The sequence below is a fragment of the Monoraphidium neglectum genome, assembly GCF_000611645.1.
Source record: "Monoraphidium neglectum strain SAG 48.87 unplaced genomic scaffold scaffold01477, whole genome shotgun sequence".
Lineage (NCBI taxonomy): Eukaryota > Viridiplantae > Chlorophyta > Chlorophyceae > Sphaeropleales > Selenastraceae > Monoraphidium > Monoraphidium neglectum.
The window spans coordinates 1-13,811 of NW_014012151.1; the positions used below are offsets into that span (position 1 = coordinate 1).

The following is a 13,811-nucleotide window of genomic DNA, read 5'->3' on the forward strand; positions in this document are numbered from 1 at the left end:
CCCCCGCGGCCCCCTCCCGCCCGGCCCCTCAGATGGTGTTGCCGGCTGAGTTGGTGGAGGGCGTGGAGGCGCCGCGGGCCAACCCCTTTGAGCGGCTGTTCAGCGCGCGCAGCACGCGGGACTACCCCATTGACCGCCCCGAGGTCGACTTCTCGGACCCCCGGCCATACGAGCAGCAGCTCTTCGACCAGGTGCGGCGGCGTTTTGTGTGCGTGTGTGTGTGTGTGTGTGTATGTGTGTGTGCACGTGCGTGCATGCTTGCATGCGTGCATGTGCGTGTGTATTTGGGGGGGGGGCGTGGCCGTGGGCGGTGGTGCGCATGTGTGCTTGTCTGCTCGCGGGTTTCCAGGCCCCTGGGCTTGTATGGCGGAGCGAGGGGCCTTGCGGCGGCCCAGCGCCTTTATTCGCGCCTCATGATCTCAACCATGATCTCAACCATGATCTCAACCATGATCCCCGCGACCTGACCTCCAACCCCCCACCGCCCATCCCTCCCAAACCTCACAGGTTCTGTTGGACGACCCGGACATCCCCGGCTACCAGCCCGCGCTGCCGGAGGGCTTCGACATCAACGAGTTCGCAAAAGAGATCGCGCGGGAAAGGAAGCGGTGATTACGCCCCCCAGTTGCGCAGTGCCGCTGCTGCGGCTACGGCGTGGTGGCGTCGCGCGGTCTGTCTTGCTGTGGATGCCGCTGTGTGTGCGCTTTGGGGGAGCCGATTGAGCTGAGCTGTTTTTTTCGTGCCGCAGGTTGTATTTTTCATGTTTTGTGGCGTACGGCACATTGTTCGGGGTGGGTGGATGGCGCCAGCGCGCCTCACCCTTGTGCTGCGAAACCTTCTTTCCAAACCGCCTGCTCGGCACGGCGGACAAGGGTCTGCACGCGACCTCTTTTGCAGGCGCAGCGCGGCCATGATGCAGACCCGTGCACCCCAGGTTGCTGCTGTAAAACGCACTCGAGACAGCTTACTGCGTAGCGGGGCCAGATGACGCAATTGCAGTGCCACTGGACTCGTGCGTATATCACAAAGGCAGTTTGTAATGCACCAGAACAGAAGGAATGCTGACAGCAGACAGCCGCGCATGCGAGGAGGCCCCACGCAGGTGCCGACAAGCCGACTGCGCTTCCAAATTAGGACGCTCCTGAGTGGCGAGGCTCCGCCTGTCCAGAGGGGGCCTCAGAGAAAGCAGCCGGCGCCGACAGGAAGGAGTGCCTAGGCACCCGCCCCTCACGCGCTAGCCAGCCTGCAGGCCAACCGAAAGCAAGATCACTCTCCACGCTCCTCCCGCCGCCGATCCCCGAATTCAAGATACAGATCCTGATCCAGATCATCCCTTCGCCTTCCTGCGGAGGTCCTCGAGCTCGAGGTCGATCGCGTCCCTCAGCGGCCGGCCCTCGGGCAGCGCCGCCGCCGCCGCCGCGGGCTGCGCCGCGCCGGCCAGCAGGCCGCGCTTGAGCGCAGCGAGGTCGTCCTCCACGCCGCTGCCGCCCTCCAGCGCCCGGAAGCGCGATTCGAGGCCGTCGCCCGTCGCCAGCACGCCCGCGGCCTCGCTCTGCGCCTCGAGCGACAGGACCTGGGGTTGAAGGAAGAAAGACGGGGGTAATTTAGAGGTTGGGTGGGTGGGGTGCGTGGCGCCAGCAGGTGCAGGTAGGTATGGATATGTATGTTGATATACAATTTTCACATCAAATCGTTCTTTGGATGTATACACGTATGTATATGAGAAGCGAGCCGTTGTTCGCGCCGGCCACCTGTCGCCCCCGACAAGGCGGCAGCGATGACGACAGGGCGGCGCCCGAGCCGCACGACCCGCCAAGTTCCTGCCGACGGCCCACGCCTGTCGCCCCACCAATGCCAACCCCACCCTCACAAGGCGCGCGCTGGTGCGCTTCGCTGCTGCACGCGTCAGTGAATCACACCACTGCCAAATCAAGCTTGCAACCATCCGCGGGTGGAGGTGCCGACCGCCCTGCCCCCTCACCTTCTCCTCCATCTTCTCAAACGCTGCCACCGCGCTGCTGGTGTTGAGAGATCCGATCATCTCCTGCACCTGCCTGCTCGTCTTCGCGCTCGCCGCGCGCGCCTTCAGCGTGTCCTTCTTGCTCTTGGCCTCGGCCAGCTTGCCCTCCAGGACGCGCGTGTTGGCGATCAGCTGGTCGGTGGCTTTGCGCTGCACCTCCAGCTGCGTGCGCATGCCATCCGCGTTGTCCTGGGGGTCAGGTTGGTTGGGGCGGGCGGACAGGTGGGGTGTGTCGTGGCTGCGTGGGTGTGGGGCTGAGGCGGCCTGCTGCTCAGCAAGGATCCGAGGGCAGGCGCTGCTGTATAATGGAGCTCCTGTGGGGAATCTACAAGATTGCGCACGCCTGCAACCACCACTGCTCTTGCCTTCCCAGGCGCCCCGACTGCTGCTGTGAACGAACGCTGCTGGTGACGCCCCCTCGTCCACGCCGCCGCTGCGTCAAGATCACAACCTCAACCTGCACACGCGAAAGCGACAGCCCACCCCACCTGGTAGGTCTTCCGCCTCTTCAGGGCCTCCCTGGCCAGGTCATCCTCCCCCTTTGACACCGCCAGCTCAGCACGCTTCAGCCAGTCGTCCTGCATCGGGGTGGCGCGAAGAGTGAGGGATCAGGATCTGTGTATGAGGGCATCGGGGGTTGAGAAACAGCCCCCTGCAGGGGCGATAGCTCACGTGGCAGACTTCTATCGGTTCGCGGGTGCCGCGCCTGGGGCGCGCGCCTGGTCGAGCAGCGCCCGTTGACCGGGCGCGAGCAGAGTGGCCGGCCGGCGGCCATGGGCGCCTCTGGCCTTCCACCCACCGCGGTGGTCTGGGCCTGTCTGTATTTGGCCTCCAGCTGCTTCTGAGACGCCAGCACCTGATGACGTCATCGGGAGGGGGGGTTGGAGAGGAGTTCGGGATGCACGCGGCTCATCATTACACCTCATATTGTGACGCGGCAGAGGACCCGGCCCTCGGCAGTAGCTGCGCAGCAACAGCGTGCCGCGGTCAAAGTCGCAGGCCACCGCAAGCCGGCCCATGCAGGCCTGCGCCGCATGCTGACGCGACATCCGAGCCGCGCGCGCACACCGCCCGGCGGGGACGGGGGCGGGTAGCACCCGCTGCTGGCTGTCCGTGCGCACACCTGGGCGGCCGCCTGGCGCATCTTAATGAGGTCCTCCTGCATCTCATTCACCACCTTGGGTTGTCACGTGGCAAGGGCGGATGAGTCAAACCCGGTTTTTGGGGGTGGCGGGGATGCGCTGCCGCTCATACGCCGAGTGTCGTGCCGTCGAGTGAAGAGTGGTGTGGTTTTCCATCCAGGGCCCCTGCACACCTCCGGGCCAGCAGCTGTACAGGCTCATGCGAATGGCTGCTGTGCACGAATTATTTATAACAATCATGGGGTGGTTTCGCATCACCCAAGTTGTGTTTTGGGTTCCAGGCGCCCACCTGGTCCAGGATCCTTTCCGGATCCTCCGCAGCAGACACTGCATGGCGCGGCAGAAGGGGGGGCGCATGACTCTGCCGTGCAGCCACAATCAGCCACTGGGGGTCGCAGGCAACCCATTGGTGCCCAGCCACTGGCCCGCCAGCCCCGCCACACAATGGGCATGCACGCCTAGTGATGAGCTTACCGAGCTGGTCGGCATAGCTCTTGACTATGCGTACTATCCGAGCGAAAAGATTTGCCTGCACCACGACCGAGCGAGCGCGCCCCCGGGCGCCATGCCGCACTGAAGCGCGCACTGCAGGGGTTGAAGGAGGACATCGATTTGGTCAGAGCGCAATTGATTTGTTTACCAGTCAAGGGGCTCAAGGGCTTCTCACCCGTAGCGCAGGCGGGTGCCTCGTGCACTGTATGCTTGCGCACGTGGCGCAAGCGCGATGTCAACATGTTTGCGATCGCTTCGCTAATCTACTGTAGAGCCGCCCTAGCTTTTCAAACTGCAGCGTGCTTGATCAGTCAGCATCAGCGCTCCTGGCGCACTTCTAGATTGCAGCCTTGCTTCAGTTTGCTGAGAATTATTCTGAGATTCTGTTTCAATCGTGACAAGCGCATAGATCACCTTGATCGCAGAATTGACGCTCGCCTATGATGGGAGGACCACCGCGTGATATGTCAAGGCAAGGCTGTTCATAAATATCTGGTGCACCAGGTACGGCGGGGGCGGATCCGTGCGCAACGCGTATACGCACATCAAGCGGCGCAGCACGCCGCCGACATGGCGAAGCTCCTTAGGGACCGCTGGGCCAAGGAGTTCAAGCAGCAGCGGGACCAACAAGAGCAGCAGCAGCAGAAACAGCAGCAGCCGCAGCTGAGTGGCGCGGACTCAGGAGCGGGGTCGTCGGCGCAGCAGCCGCCTCAACCTGATCAACACCAGCCGAGGCATGAGGGGCCGCCGCAGCCCGCACAGCCGCAGCAGAAGCAGCAGGAGCAGGAGCAGTCGCAGCAGCAGCAGAAGAAAGAGCCACCTTCACAGCCGCCTGAGCCACAGCGCCGGGAGGAAGAGCAGCAGCAGCAGCAGGATCACCATCAACCTGAGCAGCAGCAACAGCAGCAGCATCAGCAGCAACAACAGCATCAGCAGCAGCAGCCGGAGCGGCCAGCGAAGGAGCAGCCGACGCCATCGGAGCGGCAAACCAAGGCGCAGCAGCAGGCAGCGGAGCGGCCAAAGAAGGACACGAAGGCTGCGCGGCTCAAGAAAGAGCCTCAGCATGAAGAGCCGGCCTTCAAGCCTCGTGGCCAGCAGCAGCAGCCGCCGCAGCAGCAGCAGCCGGCTCAGGAACAGCAGCATGCAGCGCCTGACAAGGTGCTGCAGCCGCCATCATTGCCCAGCGATGGCGGCAATGCAAACCAGCCCTTGGCTCCTGGTGATGTAGGGGCATCAACGAGCCCAAATCACCAGCTGCAGCAAGCGGCTGCTGCTGAGGCGGACGGCAAGCCGCCGCCGGCACAGCAGCAGCAGCAACAGCAGCAGCAGCAGCAGCAGCGAATTATCAAGCCTGCGGGGCAAAAATCAGTGCAGGCGCCCACTGGCAAGCAGCCCGTGTCAGCCCCTGGCGCTGCACAGCCCCAGCCCGCCGCGAGCGACACCAAGGCTGGAGGCGGCACCAAAGCCGACCCGCCAATGCCCGCGGCTGCAGCTGCGCCCGCACCTCGGGCTAAGCCGGCTAGCGCCCTTCTCATGCTCGACAATGCCATCACCCTGGCGAAATCAGCACCCCTGCCCAAGGCGCCGCCAGGTGGGCTTGAATGGCATAGGCGTCAACGTCGCGTTGGGCCGCGGCAGGCTGCTTGAGTGCCTTCGCAGGCATCAGGGCATGCAAGTCGACCAGCAACGGGGCTGCCCTCTGATGCTGGCCTGGGCTCACCGTGCACTCCCCCTCCCTCTCAACGCGCCCTCGTCTGCGGACCCTCAGCCGCTCGCACCAAGGAACCGGCAGCTGCGATTACAGCACCTGCAGCGAGGCGGGACAGCCTGTCCGGCGGCGGCGGCAAGCCGGCGAGCTTGCAGCGGGCGGAGGGCCCGGGGCCCCGGGCATCTTCAGCTGCAGCGGGAGCAGACGCCGAGGAGCGGCCGCGGGAGCAGAAGAGTGTCAAGTCCGGAAGCAAGGGCGCGCCGCAGGAGCCCTCCAAAGAGAAACAGGCGCAGACGGCTGCGGGGCAGAAGCAGGAGAAGCAGGTGCAGCAGCAGCAGCAGCAACAGCAGCAGCAGCAACAACAGCAGCAGCAGCAGCAACAACAGCAGCAGCAGCAACAACAGCAGCAGCAGCAACAACAGCAGCAGCGGAAGCAGCTGCAGCAAACGCCGGGCAAGCCCGGCGGGGCCAGCGGCAACGGCAGCAGCAAGGCGCAGGAGGCGACGGGCGGCAGCAAGGTATCCCAAAAGTCCTCTGCCGCGGTCGGGTCGGCGCCGGCCGCAGGCGGGCACGCTCAAGCGGGCGCCAAGCGCAAGGCTCCGCCTGGCGACGTGCAGCAGCGTCAAGAGCAGCGTCAAGAGCAGCGGCAAGAGCAGCAGCGACAGGAGCACCGGCAGGAGCAGCGGCAAGAGCCGCATGCGAAGAAGTTCAAGGCAGGGCCAGCGGTCGGCGGGGGCGTCGGCAGCGGCGCCGGCGGGGGCGACGAGAGCTTGTCCGAAAGCAGCGGATCTGAGGCAGACGGCATGGTGATTGCGCGCAGGCCGCAGCCGCCCGCGGCGCCGCAAGAAGCTGCAAAGGAGAAAAAGCAGGTGGGTGGGGCGGGGGAGTCCTGCAGTCGCAGGAGGGCTGATAATGGGGGGCGGCTGGACGCGAGTTGGCTCGTGCGCAGAGGACCAGGGCGCCTGAGCCATGGTGTGCATGTGACATCATGTTACCCATGATGACTTACGTGGGGTCTGCTTGATGTGCCGATTCGCCGGCCTCATCCTTGATAACAGGCCAAGCGGGAATCTATTGCTGGCGGCGGGCAGCCGCAGCAGCAGCAGCAGCAGCAGCAGCAGCAGCAGCAGCAGCAGCAGCAGCCACCCAAGGCCAGCAAGGCACCCGCGAGGCCGGCTGGCGACGGCCGGGCCAAGGCGAAGAGCACGCACAAGGGCGCCGCCGCGGGCGACCAGCCGGCCACCAAGAGGCAGCGGCAGACGGACACCAGCGATCGGCCTGTTGCAAGCAGTGAAGGCGCCGCCGGGCCTTCTGAGCAGCGGCGGGAGCGGGACGACCCGCAGCAGCAGCAACAGCAGCATCAGCATCGGGCAAAGGCGGACGCGGCACCGCCCTCGTTGCGCGAGGCGCACCGCGCCGCATCGGCCGAGCCGTCCGCGGTCAGCAGCCTCGAGGCAGCCAGCGGCCAGCAGCGCCTGGCATCCGCGCGGCACGGCGGCCGCGGCAGCGGGGACGGCGGCGACGGCGGCGGCGGCAGCGCTGCAGCCGCGGCCTCGCCCGACGGCGCAGGGCCGCCATGGGCGAGGCGCGCCGGCGAGGGCGTGCAGGTCTTTTTGGACGACGGCGGCGGCAGCGGCAGCGGGGGCTGTGGTGGGGGCAGCTTTGTTGAACTGCGCCTGCAGGAGCTCGGGTCCTTCCGCGAACTGTGGCGGCGCCTACAGGCGGCGTTCCCGGGGCGCCTGCCTCCGCGGGCGCGCGCCCGCCTGGCGTTCCTGGACGCGGCGGGCGACTGGGTGGCGGTGACGGCGGAGCAGCGGTGGGGCGCATTCGTGCGGGCGGCGCACAAGGTGGCGGTGCACTCTGCCGTTTGACTCGTCAGGGGCTTGCGGGCTGACCGCATGCCTCAGCCGCGCAGGCATTGCCGTACCACCCAGCTCGCCAACACCGCCTCTGCTTGCCTGCAGCGGTGTAAGATTTGCGAGTGTCTACATATCAGGGACACAGCGCCTGGGCGGGGCAGTTGATTTGCCTGCTTTGACGTGGCAACAGGAGAAATGCACCTCATTCAGTGGTATGTTGCAGTGGACCTGCAGTATCCCACCGCCTGTTGACCAGCCTTGACCACGCAACCCACATGGATAAGCGGCACAGCTGCTTCACATTTGTGAGTGGTCAATTCTGAGCAGCGTCCACTGGCAAGGCCTGCTTTCATTGATCCTTGTGCACGACGAAATTGCGGGGCTCATAGCACAGTGACCTAGCGGTGACGGTGCAGTCACTGGAGACCCGCCAGCAATGCGAAGCATGCTTCAGCACGCGCTTCGCACTTCGACCATCAGCCGTCCGTCTGTCGCAGCCGTGACTGTCTCGATACACACTCGCAGTGCTTGGCAACAAGGCCCGTAGATCTGCGTGCCTCGCTTTTGGGATCCGCGGCGACACTGGAAAGTCTTTGTGCGTATAGGGATTCAAGTATTCGCGAAGTACGGTACTCAGCCTGGGAACACAAGCTAGGCGATCTGAGGTAAGCTGTGAGAGCCTCTACAGCGGTCTCAAAACTTCCCAGCATGTACAATTGCTTGCATGAGACGCATGCGTACGGTTGGACGTGCTCTACACACGCTCTGCTGGCAACAGGCAAGGCGGCCGCCGCTCTTCGCACGTCCGTTGCGCCCGTCGCCGCGTCCCCTCTTGCAGCAGAAGGCTGCGGCGCGCGTGGGCCGGCCCGGCGGCAGTTCGCCATGGGGAAGAAGGTGCGTCGCAGCGAGCGGCTGGCCTGGTGCCTATCCAACCTCGCCGTGCTGTCATGGACGACCCGGAACCAGCATGCGCCGGGCCTGCGCGGCCCACACGGAACGGAGAGCCTCATCCCTGCCCCGTACCCGTCCCGGGCCCCGCGGCCGCCCCGCTGCAGAAGAAGAAGGACAAGCAGGTCACCTTTTGCTTCTACTGCGACCGCACGTTCAATGACGAGGGCACGCTGGTGCAGCACCAAAAGGGCAAGCACTTCAAGGTGCGCCCCGCACCGCCCCACCATTTTCCCCTCTCGCCCGCGAGCCCACCCGCCGCAGCCCGCCCCCCGCTTCACTCCCAAACCTGGCGCCTTCCGCGCCTCGCCGCGCTGTGTCGTGCCGCGCAGTGCCCCGAGTGCAACCGCAAGCTGTCGTCGGCGCGGGGGCTGCAGGTGCACGCCTTCCAGGTCCACAAGCTCACACTCAACGCGTGAGCCCACCCATTTTTGGGGATGATGCGGCGGCGGCGGCTGCGGCGGGCAGACGCGGGGGCCAGTCTGGCAGGCGGGTTCCGGGATGGACGGGCTGCGCGCCACGCACCCCCTCCCTCGCGCGCACAGGATCAGCAAATGTCACTGGCAGCAGCTGTGCATGAAGTCGTCAGGGCGCACCGCTTGGCGAGGCATGCACATGCGAAACCCCCTGCGCCTAGCGCAACCCACCCCGCAACCTCCTGTCCCCGTTCCTCGCAGCGTGCCCGGATGCCTGCCCGGGCGCGAGGACATGGCGCGCGACATATTCGGGATGGCGGGCATCCCGGAGGGCGCGGAGCCAGGCCGGCCCTTTGGCGAGCACGGTGCGACGCCTCTGCCATGCCGCCGGTCCGGGGCGTGCATGAAGCCGACGCACGCGCGTTGAGGCGCCTTCAGCAAGCGGAGCTTACGGCCGGGGCTTGCGGCGAGGCGGCTGCAAATCAACAAACTTGCAGCATCCCTCGCTCGTTAGCTGGCTTTTGGGCATACTTTTGTGGTGCCAAGCTGACTGTCATAAGCGCGTTGCTCGCCCGCGGCCGCCGGTCCCCGTCCTCTGACCTCTCAACAGGCGACGTGGACCCAGAAGCCAGCAAGAAGCCGCGCCTGGACGATGGGCCAGCAGGACCAGGACCAGCACCGGCAGCGGCGGCGGCGGCGGCAGCACCAGCAGCGCTGCCTCCTGCGGCGGGCCCAGCCCTTGACCCCGGCGCCGCGGCGCCGGTCGGCGGCGTCTCCATGGCTGGCAGCATGACAGCAAACGGTGGCATGATGCCCAACGCCGGCATGATGGCCAACGGTGCCGGCATGGGCATGGGCCCAGCCGGCATGGGCATGGGCATGACCCCGCAGATGGCGATGATGCAGGGGCTGATGGCTGGGGGGCTCCCTGGTATGATGATGGCCCAGCGGGCGGCGATGATGATGGGGGCCGCGGGCATGATGGGCGCCGGGGGCATGATGGGCGGCGGCTTGCCTGGCATGGGCATGGGGTTTGGGATGGGGATGGGCGCCCCAAGGCCGCCGGTGTCGGTGCCGGGCATGCAGCAGCAGCAGCAGCAGCAGCAGCAGCAGCAGCCACCTCAGCAGCAGTCGCAGCAGCCGCAGCAGCAGCAGCAGTTCCAGCAGCCGCCGCTGCAACAGCAGTTTCAGCAGCAGCAGCAGCATCAGCAGCAGTTCCAGCAGCTGCCGCTGCAGCAGCAGCAACAGCAGCAACAGCAGCAGGTGCCGCAGCCTCTGGCGCAGCAAGGCGTGGCCTTCCCAGGGTGAGCGCCGATGCGATGGTGGACGCAAGTGTGGGGGCGCGCATACACATACACACACACACACACACACCACCTGCGGCCTGGTCTTGTCTGCGTTTAGAGAAAAGAGCCCTCCGCCCTTGTTCGGGTATAGTCTCACAAGATTTCTCGCATGCCGATTCACCCGCTCCCGTCCCCCTCCCTCCCTGCAGAGGCGGCGCCAGCGGTGGCGCTCCGCCGCTGTTCCCTGTGCAAGGCGCCGCGCCTCCATCCGCAGGCGACTCGTCGCCGCTCGCGCACCAGGAGCCGCCGCGGCCCGGCGCCCCGCTTTTCCCCATTGCGGGGGCGGCAGGCGCCGCCCCGGCCGGCGGCGGCGGGGCGGCCGCGGCAGCAGCGAGGGGTGCGAGGCCGGTGACGTCCACAGCCAGGGACCCGGCCACGGTGGCCGCCGAGGTGGGGGGCATCTTAGTCTGGACCGAGGAGGAGCTGTCGATGGAGGAAGCCAGGGCGCAGCTTCCCAAGTACGGGCCCGGCAGCTTCCGATCCGCGTTGACGACGGCGCAGACATCACTGCCGGCGCCAGCGGCGTCAAGCGCAGGCGCCGTCAACGGCGTTTCGCGGGTGGGGGCGCCCTCGCTCCAGCAGCTTGCCGCGGCGCCGCCCCTGCCGCAGCAGCCTCAGCAGCAGGCGTTACAGCCGCAGCAGCCCCAGCAGCCGCAGCAGTTGCAGCAACCGCCACAGCAGCCGTTCCACGCGCAGCAATGGCCACAGCAGCCGCAGAACCAGCAGTGGCAGCAGCAGCAGCAGCAGCAGCAGCAGCAGCAGCAGCAGCAGGCCCATCATGCGCAACAGCCGCTGCCTCAGCAGCAGCAGGGGCATCCTTGGCCACAGCACCCACACCCGCAGCTGCAGCAGCACCAGCAGCAGCAGCAGCAGCAGCAGCAGCAGCAGCCCCCTCCTGGGACGCAGCAACATGTGCTGCCGCATGCGGCGCACCATGCGCCAGCCCAGGCGCAAGGGCAGCCTGTGCAGCCACTGTTTCAGCAGCCATATCAGCAGCAGCAGCAGCAGCAGCAGCTCCCGCCCCCTGCGATGCATCCACAGGCGCCTCCGCTTGCACCACACCAGGTGCCACCACAAGCACAAGCTCAGCAGCACCTAGTTCAGCAGCCACATGCCCCTTACCAGCAGCAGCAGCAGCATCAGCACCCGCAGCAGCACACGCCGCAGCACCACCAGCAGCTCCAGCAGCCGCCATACACCCCACAAAGGCTGCAGCAACAGGCGCCACCATTCGCGGCACAACACAGGCCCTCCCAGGCACAGGCACATGCGGCGCATCAGCATCAACAGCAGCAGCCCCCGCAGCCCCCCATTCCTCAGGGAGCGGCGCAGCAGCCGTGGCCGGGGGCGGTCCAGCCGCCGCCCCTGTCGCTGCCAGCGCAGCCCATGGCCCCGCCACAAGCGGCCCCCCACCAGCACACGCTTTCGCCGAATCAGCCGCCTCCGCGGCCCGGCATGCAGCTGCCCGCGCTGATGGCTGCGGCCGGCTCCGCTGCTGCTGGCGGCGCGGCTTTGGCTGTGGGTGGTGCGCCGGCCGCGCCGTCCCCAGGTGCAGCAGCATTGAATGCGTTCTCATCACCCCATGGGAGTGCCGGCCCGCGGCCGCCGGGTCCTCCGCCCTTCGGCGCCGTGCCGGGCCCTCCCCCCCCGCCGCGGCCCTTGGGTGCTCCGCCTGGCGGCGCGGGTGGCCAGCTGTCGCTGCCGCAGCTGCCGCCCCATGGCGGGCAGTTGCTGCTGCCGCCTGCCGGGGGCGTACGCCCTGGGGCGCCGCAACCGCACATGCAGCCGCAGTTGCAGCCGCATCCGATTCAACATCAGCCAATCCAACAGCATATGCAGCGTCCTCAGCAGCAGCTGCTGCAGGGCGCACTGCGGCCATCTTGGCCGCCGCCGCCGCAGCAACAGCAGCAGCACCAGCAGCAGCCGCCGCCGCCGCTTCAGCAGCAGCAGCAGCACCAGCATCACCAGCCGCGGCAGCTCCCAGGAATTGCGCAGCAGCCATGGGGGCCGCCACTGCCGCCGCCGCCGCAGCAGCAGCAGCAGAAGCAGCAGCAGCAACCTCCAGGGGGTGTGCAGCAGCACTGGGCAGCGCCACAGCCCTGGGCGGCGCAGCAGCCGGGTGGCGCGGTCCGACCTCCCATGGTTCCGCCGCCGCAGCAGCTGCAGCAGCAGCAGCAGCAGCGACCCCAGACGCCTGGCGGGGTGCGGCCGCCCGGCATGCAGATGTGGCCTGGGTACACCGGCATGCGGCCGCCCATGTAGAAAATGGTAGCGGCTGCTCGCTGGCAGTCGCTGCATTGGCAGCGCTGTTCAGGAATCCTTTTTAATATGACTTGTTGACAAGTAATACCAGGTTGCGTTCTTGCTGTCACCACACCTCACCCAATATAAAATCGTGGTCAGCTTTGCTTGGCGTGGGTATCCCCCTTGGATCGAAAAGTCCAAGGTAGCTGGTCGCTGATCAGGGTGTCCCTCAGTGCTCACCACAGGGGCGTGTCCATCGCAGTCCTGCATGGCAGAAGTCCGTTGATGGCACGAAGGGGGACCTGCAACTGCGGCCTGCTTTGCTGCTGTTGGATGCTCATCACCCTCGTTGCAGTTGCAGCCTTGGTGCTCACACTTGCTCCAAACCGTGTGCCGGCTGCCAAGATCTCTCATCTGCACTGCAGCTGCATGCTGAGGTTGCAGCAGCAACTGTCACAATTCTAGCTTGAGCAGAGTAAACACTGAGTCCGCTGGGACAACCCATTCACTTCAAGCAGGCTGACTGAGACGGCATTGAAATGGTCTTACTAGAGCGCACAGGAAGAAGGTGGAATGTGTGAATGGTACAATGCAAGCTTGATCCATCATGCAGACCAATGGAACACTGATCATGCTGGGTCCTTCGGGCAACCGCCTCCTCGCGTGCAACGGCCCCGTCCTGCGGTAGCGGCGCGCCACTGCTTCACCGCTGCTGCTGCCGCAGTCGCCGCCGCTGCTGCTGCTGCTGCTGCTGCTGCTGCTGCTGCTGCTGCTGCTGCTGCTGCTGCTGCTGCTGCTGCTGCGGCCGCCGCTGCTGCTGCTGCTGCTGCTGGTAAGCATGCTCCCAAGCACCAGCCGCTGGGACACCTCGACTGAGATGCGAGGGGTGACGCATCTGAAGCACCAAGGGGCTGCCATTGAGGATTTCGAGGGAGAGCCTGCGGCTGGCCAGGTCCATCTGCACATCAGGGGCCTGCGCAGTGTTTGTTTAAGCACGTGGACACGACTGCTTGTTAGGAAGAGCATGCGGGAAACAAGGTTCATAAAAAAGAAAAGAAGTTTCGGGGGGCATCCCTGCAGGCGCGCGTAACACCACAGTCAGCCCAAGGCAGCAGGCAGACGGTAGGTTTCGAGCGCTCCAGCATTAACTTCTCAACGAGAGCACTGTCAATCGCATTCAGACGCCGGTTCGGCGAACTACCCAGCTGTTAAGGGCAGGGAGTCACCTCTGGATAGAAAATGTTGACCAGGCGTCCGTCCCGCGGCAGGGGCCCGCTGACCGGCAGCCGGAATTCACAGCGCGCCCCCCGGCCGGCCCCCACGTTTGTTGTCACGACGACCGTTGTGCCCCGCAAGAAGGCGTAGCAGTCGCTCGCCGCGTGGAGGTCGATTTGGGGGCCCTCCCACAGCCGCTGCTGCTTGCGGTACCTGGCCGCAACACGTACGAGGGGTCTTTCAGTTGCAGTTATTAGGTCCGGTAAACGTTGGCCCGTTGCTGCTGCAAAGCCTGCGGTGCTTCAGCTAGTCAGGCCTGGCAGGCCAGGCCAGTGGTTGCCCGTGCGCATGCGGTCCCTTCATCATCCCACAGGGACTCAGAGCATACAACAAGCAAAGGCCGGTCGACGCGCCCCTGTTC

The 13,811-nt window shown here is 66.1% G+C and overlaps 6 protein-coding genes across 6 annotated transcripts; 3 read left to right on the forward strand and 3 right to left on the reverse strand.

Annotated features, from left to right (window-relative positions):
• Window positions 1–32: 32 nt before the first annotated feature.
• On the forward strand, window positions 33–612 carry MNEG_8011 (hypothetical protein; the record flags this gene model as incomplete). Its single annotated transcript, XM_014043511.1, has 2 exons — window positions 33–191; window positions 508–612. 2 exons carry the CDS (start codon window positions 33–35, stop codon window positions 610–612), a joined length of 264 nt encoding a protein of 87 aa, XP_013898965.1.
• Window positions 613–1,327: 715 nt separating this feature from the next.
• Window positions 1,328–3,896, reverse strand: MNEG_8012 (putative membrane-associated protein Flags: Precursor; the record flags this gene model as incomplete). Its single annotated transcript, XM_014043512.1, has 7 exons — window positions 1,328–1,573; window positions 1,982–2,209; window positions 2,509–2,598; window positions 2,820–2,876; window positions 3,144–3,197; window positions 3,452–3,489; window positions 3,830–3,896. 7 exons carry the CDS (start codon window positions 3,894–3,896, stop codon window positions 1,328–1,330), a joined length of 780 nt encoding a protein of 259 aa, XP_013898966.1.
• Window positions 3,897–4,224: 328 nt separating this feature from the next.
• Window positions 4,225–7,233, forward strand: MNEG_8013 (hypothetical protein; the record flags this gene model as incomplete). Its single annotated transcript, XM_014043513.1, has 3 exons — window positions 4,225–5,245; window positions 5,423–6,231; window positions 6,421–7,233. 3 exons carry the CDS (start codon window positions 4,225–4,227, stop codon window positions 7,231–7,233), a joined length of 2,643 nt encoding a protein of 880 aa, XP_013898967.1.
• An 870-nt stretch (window positions 7,234–8,103) lies between these two features.
• MNEG_8014 (Zinc finger protein) lies at window positions 8,104–9,893 on the forward strand (the record flags this gene model as incomplete). The annotated part of the gene is made up of 5 exons (XM_014043514.1): window positions 8,104–8,115; window positions 8,277–8,375; window positions 8,502–8,584; window positions 8,847–8,950; window positions 9,196–9,893. 5 exons carry the CDS (start codon window positions 8,104–8,106, stop codon window positions 9,891–9,893), a joined length of 996 nt encoding a protein of 331 aa, XP_013898968.1.
• Window positions 9,894–10,558: 665 nt separating this feature from the next.
• MNEG_8015 (hypothetical protein) lies at window positions 10,559–10,843 on the reverse strand (the record flags this gene model as incomplete). The annotated part of the gene is made up of 1 exon (XM_014043515.1): window positions 10,559–10,843. One exon carries the CDS (start codon window positions 10,841–10,843, stop codon window positions 10,559–10,561), a length of 285 nt encoding a protein of 94 aa, XP_013898969.1.
• Window positions 10,844–12,878: 2,035 nt separating this feature from the next.
• Window positions 12,879–13,148, reverse strand: MNEG_8016 (hypothetical protein; the record flags this gene model as incomplete). Its single annotated transcript, XM_014043516.1, has 1 exon — window positions 12,879–13,148. A coding segment is annotated over one exon (270 nt), but the record flags the coding sequence as incomplete, so codon positions are not given.
• Window positions 13,149–13,811: the final 663 nt, after the last annotated feature.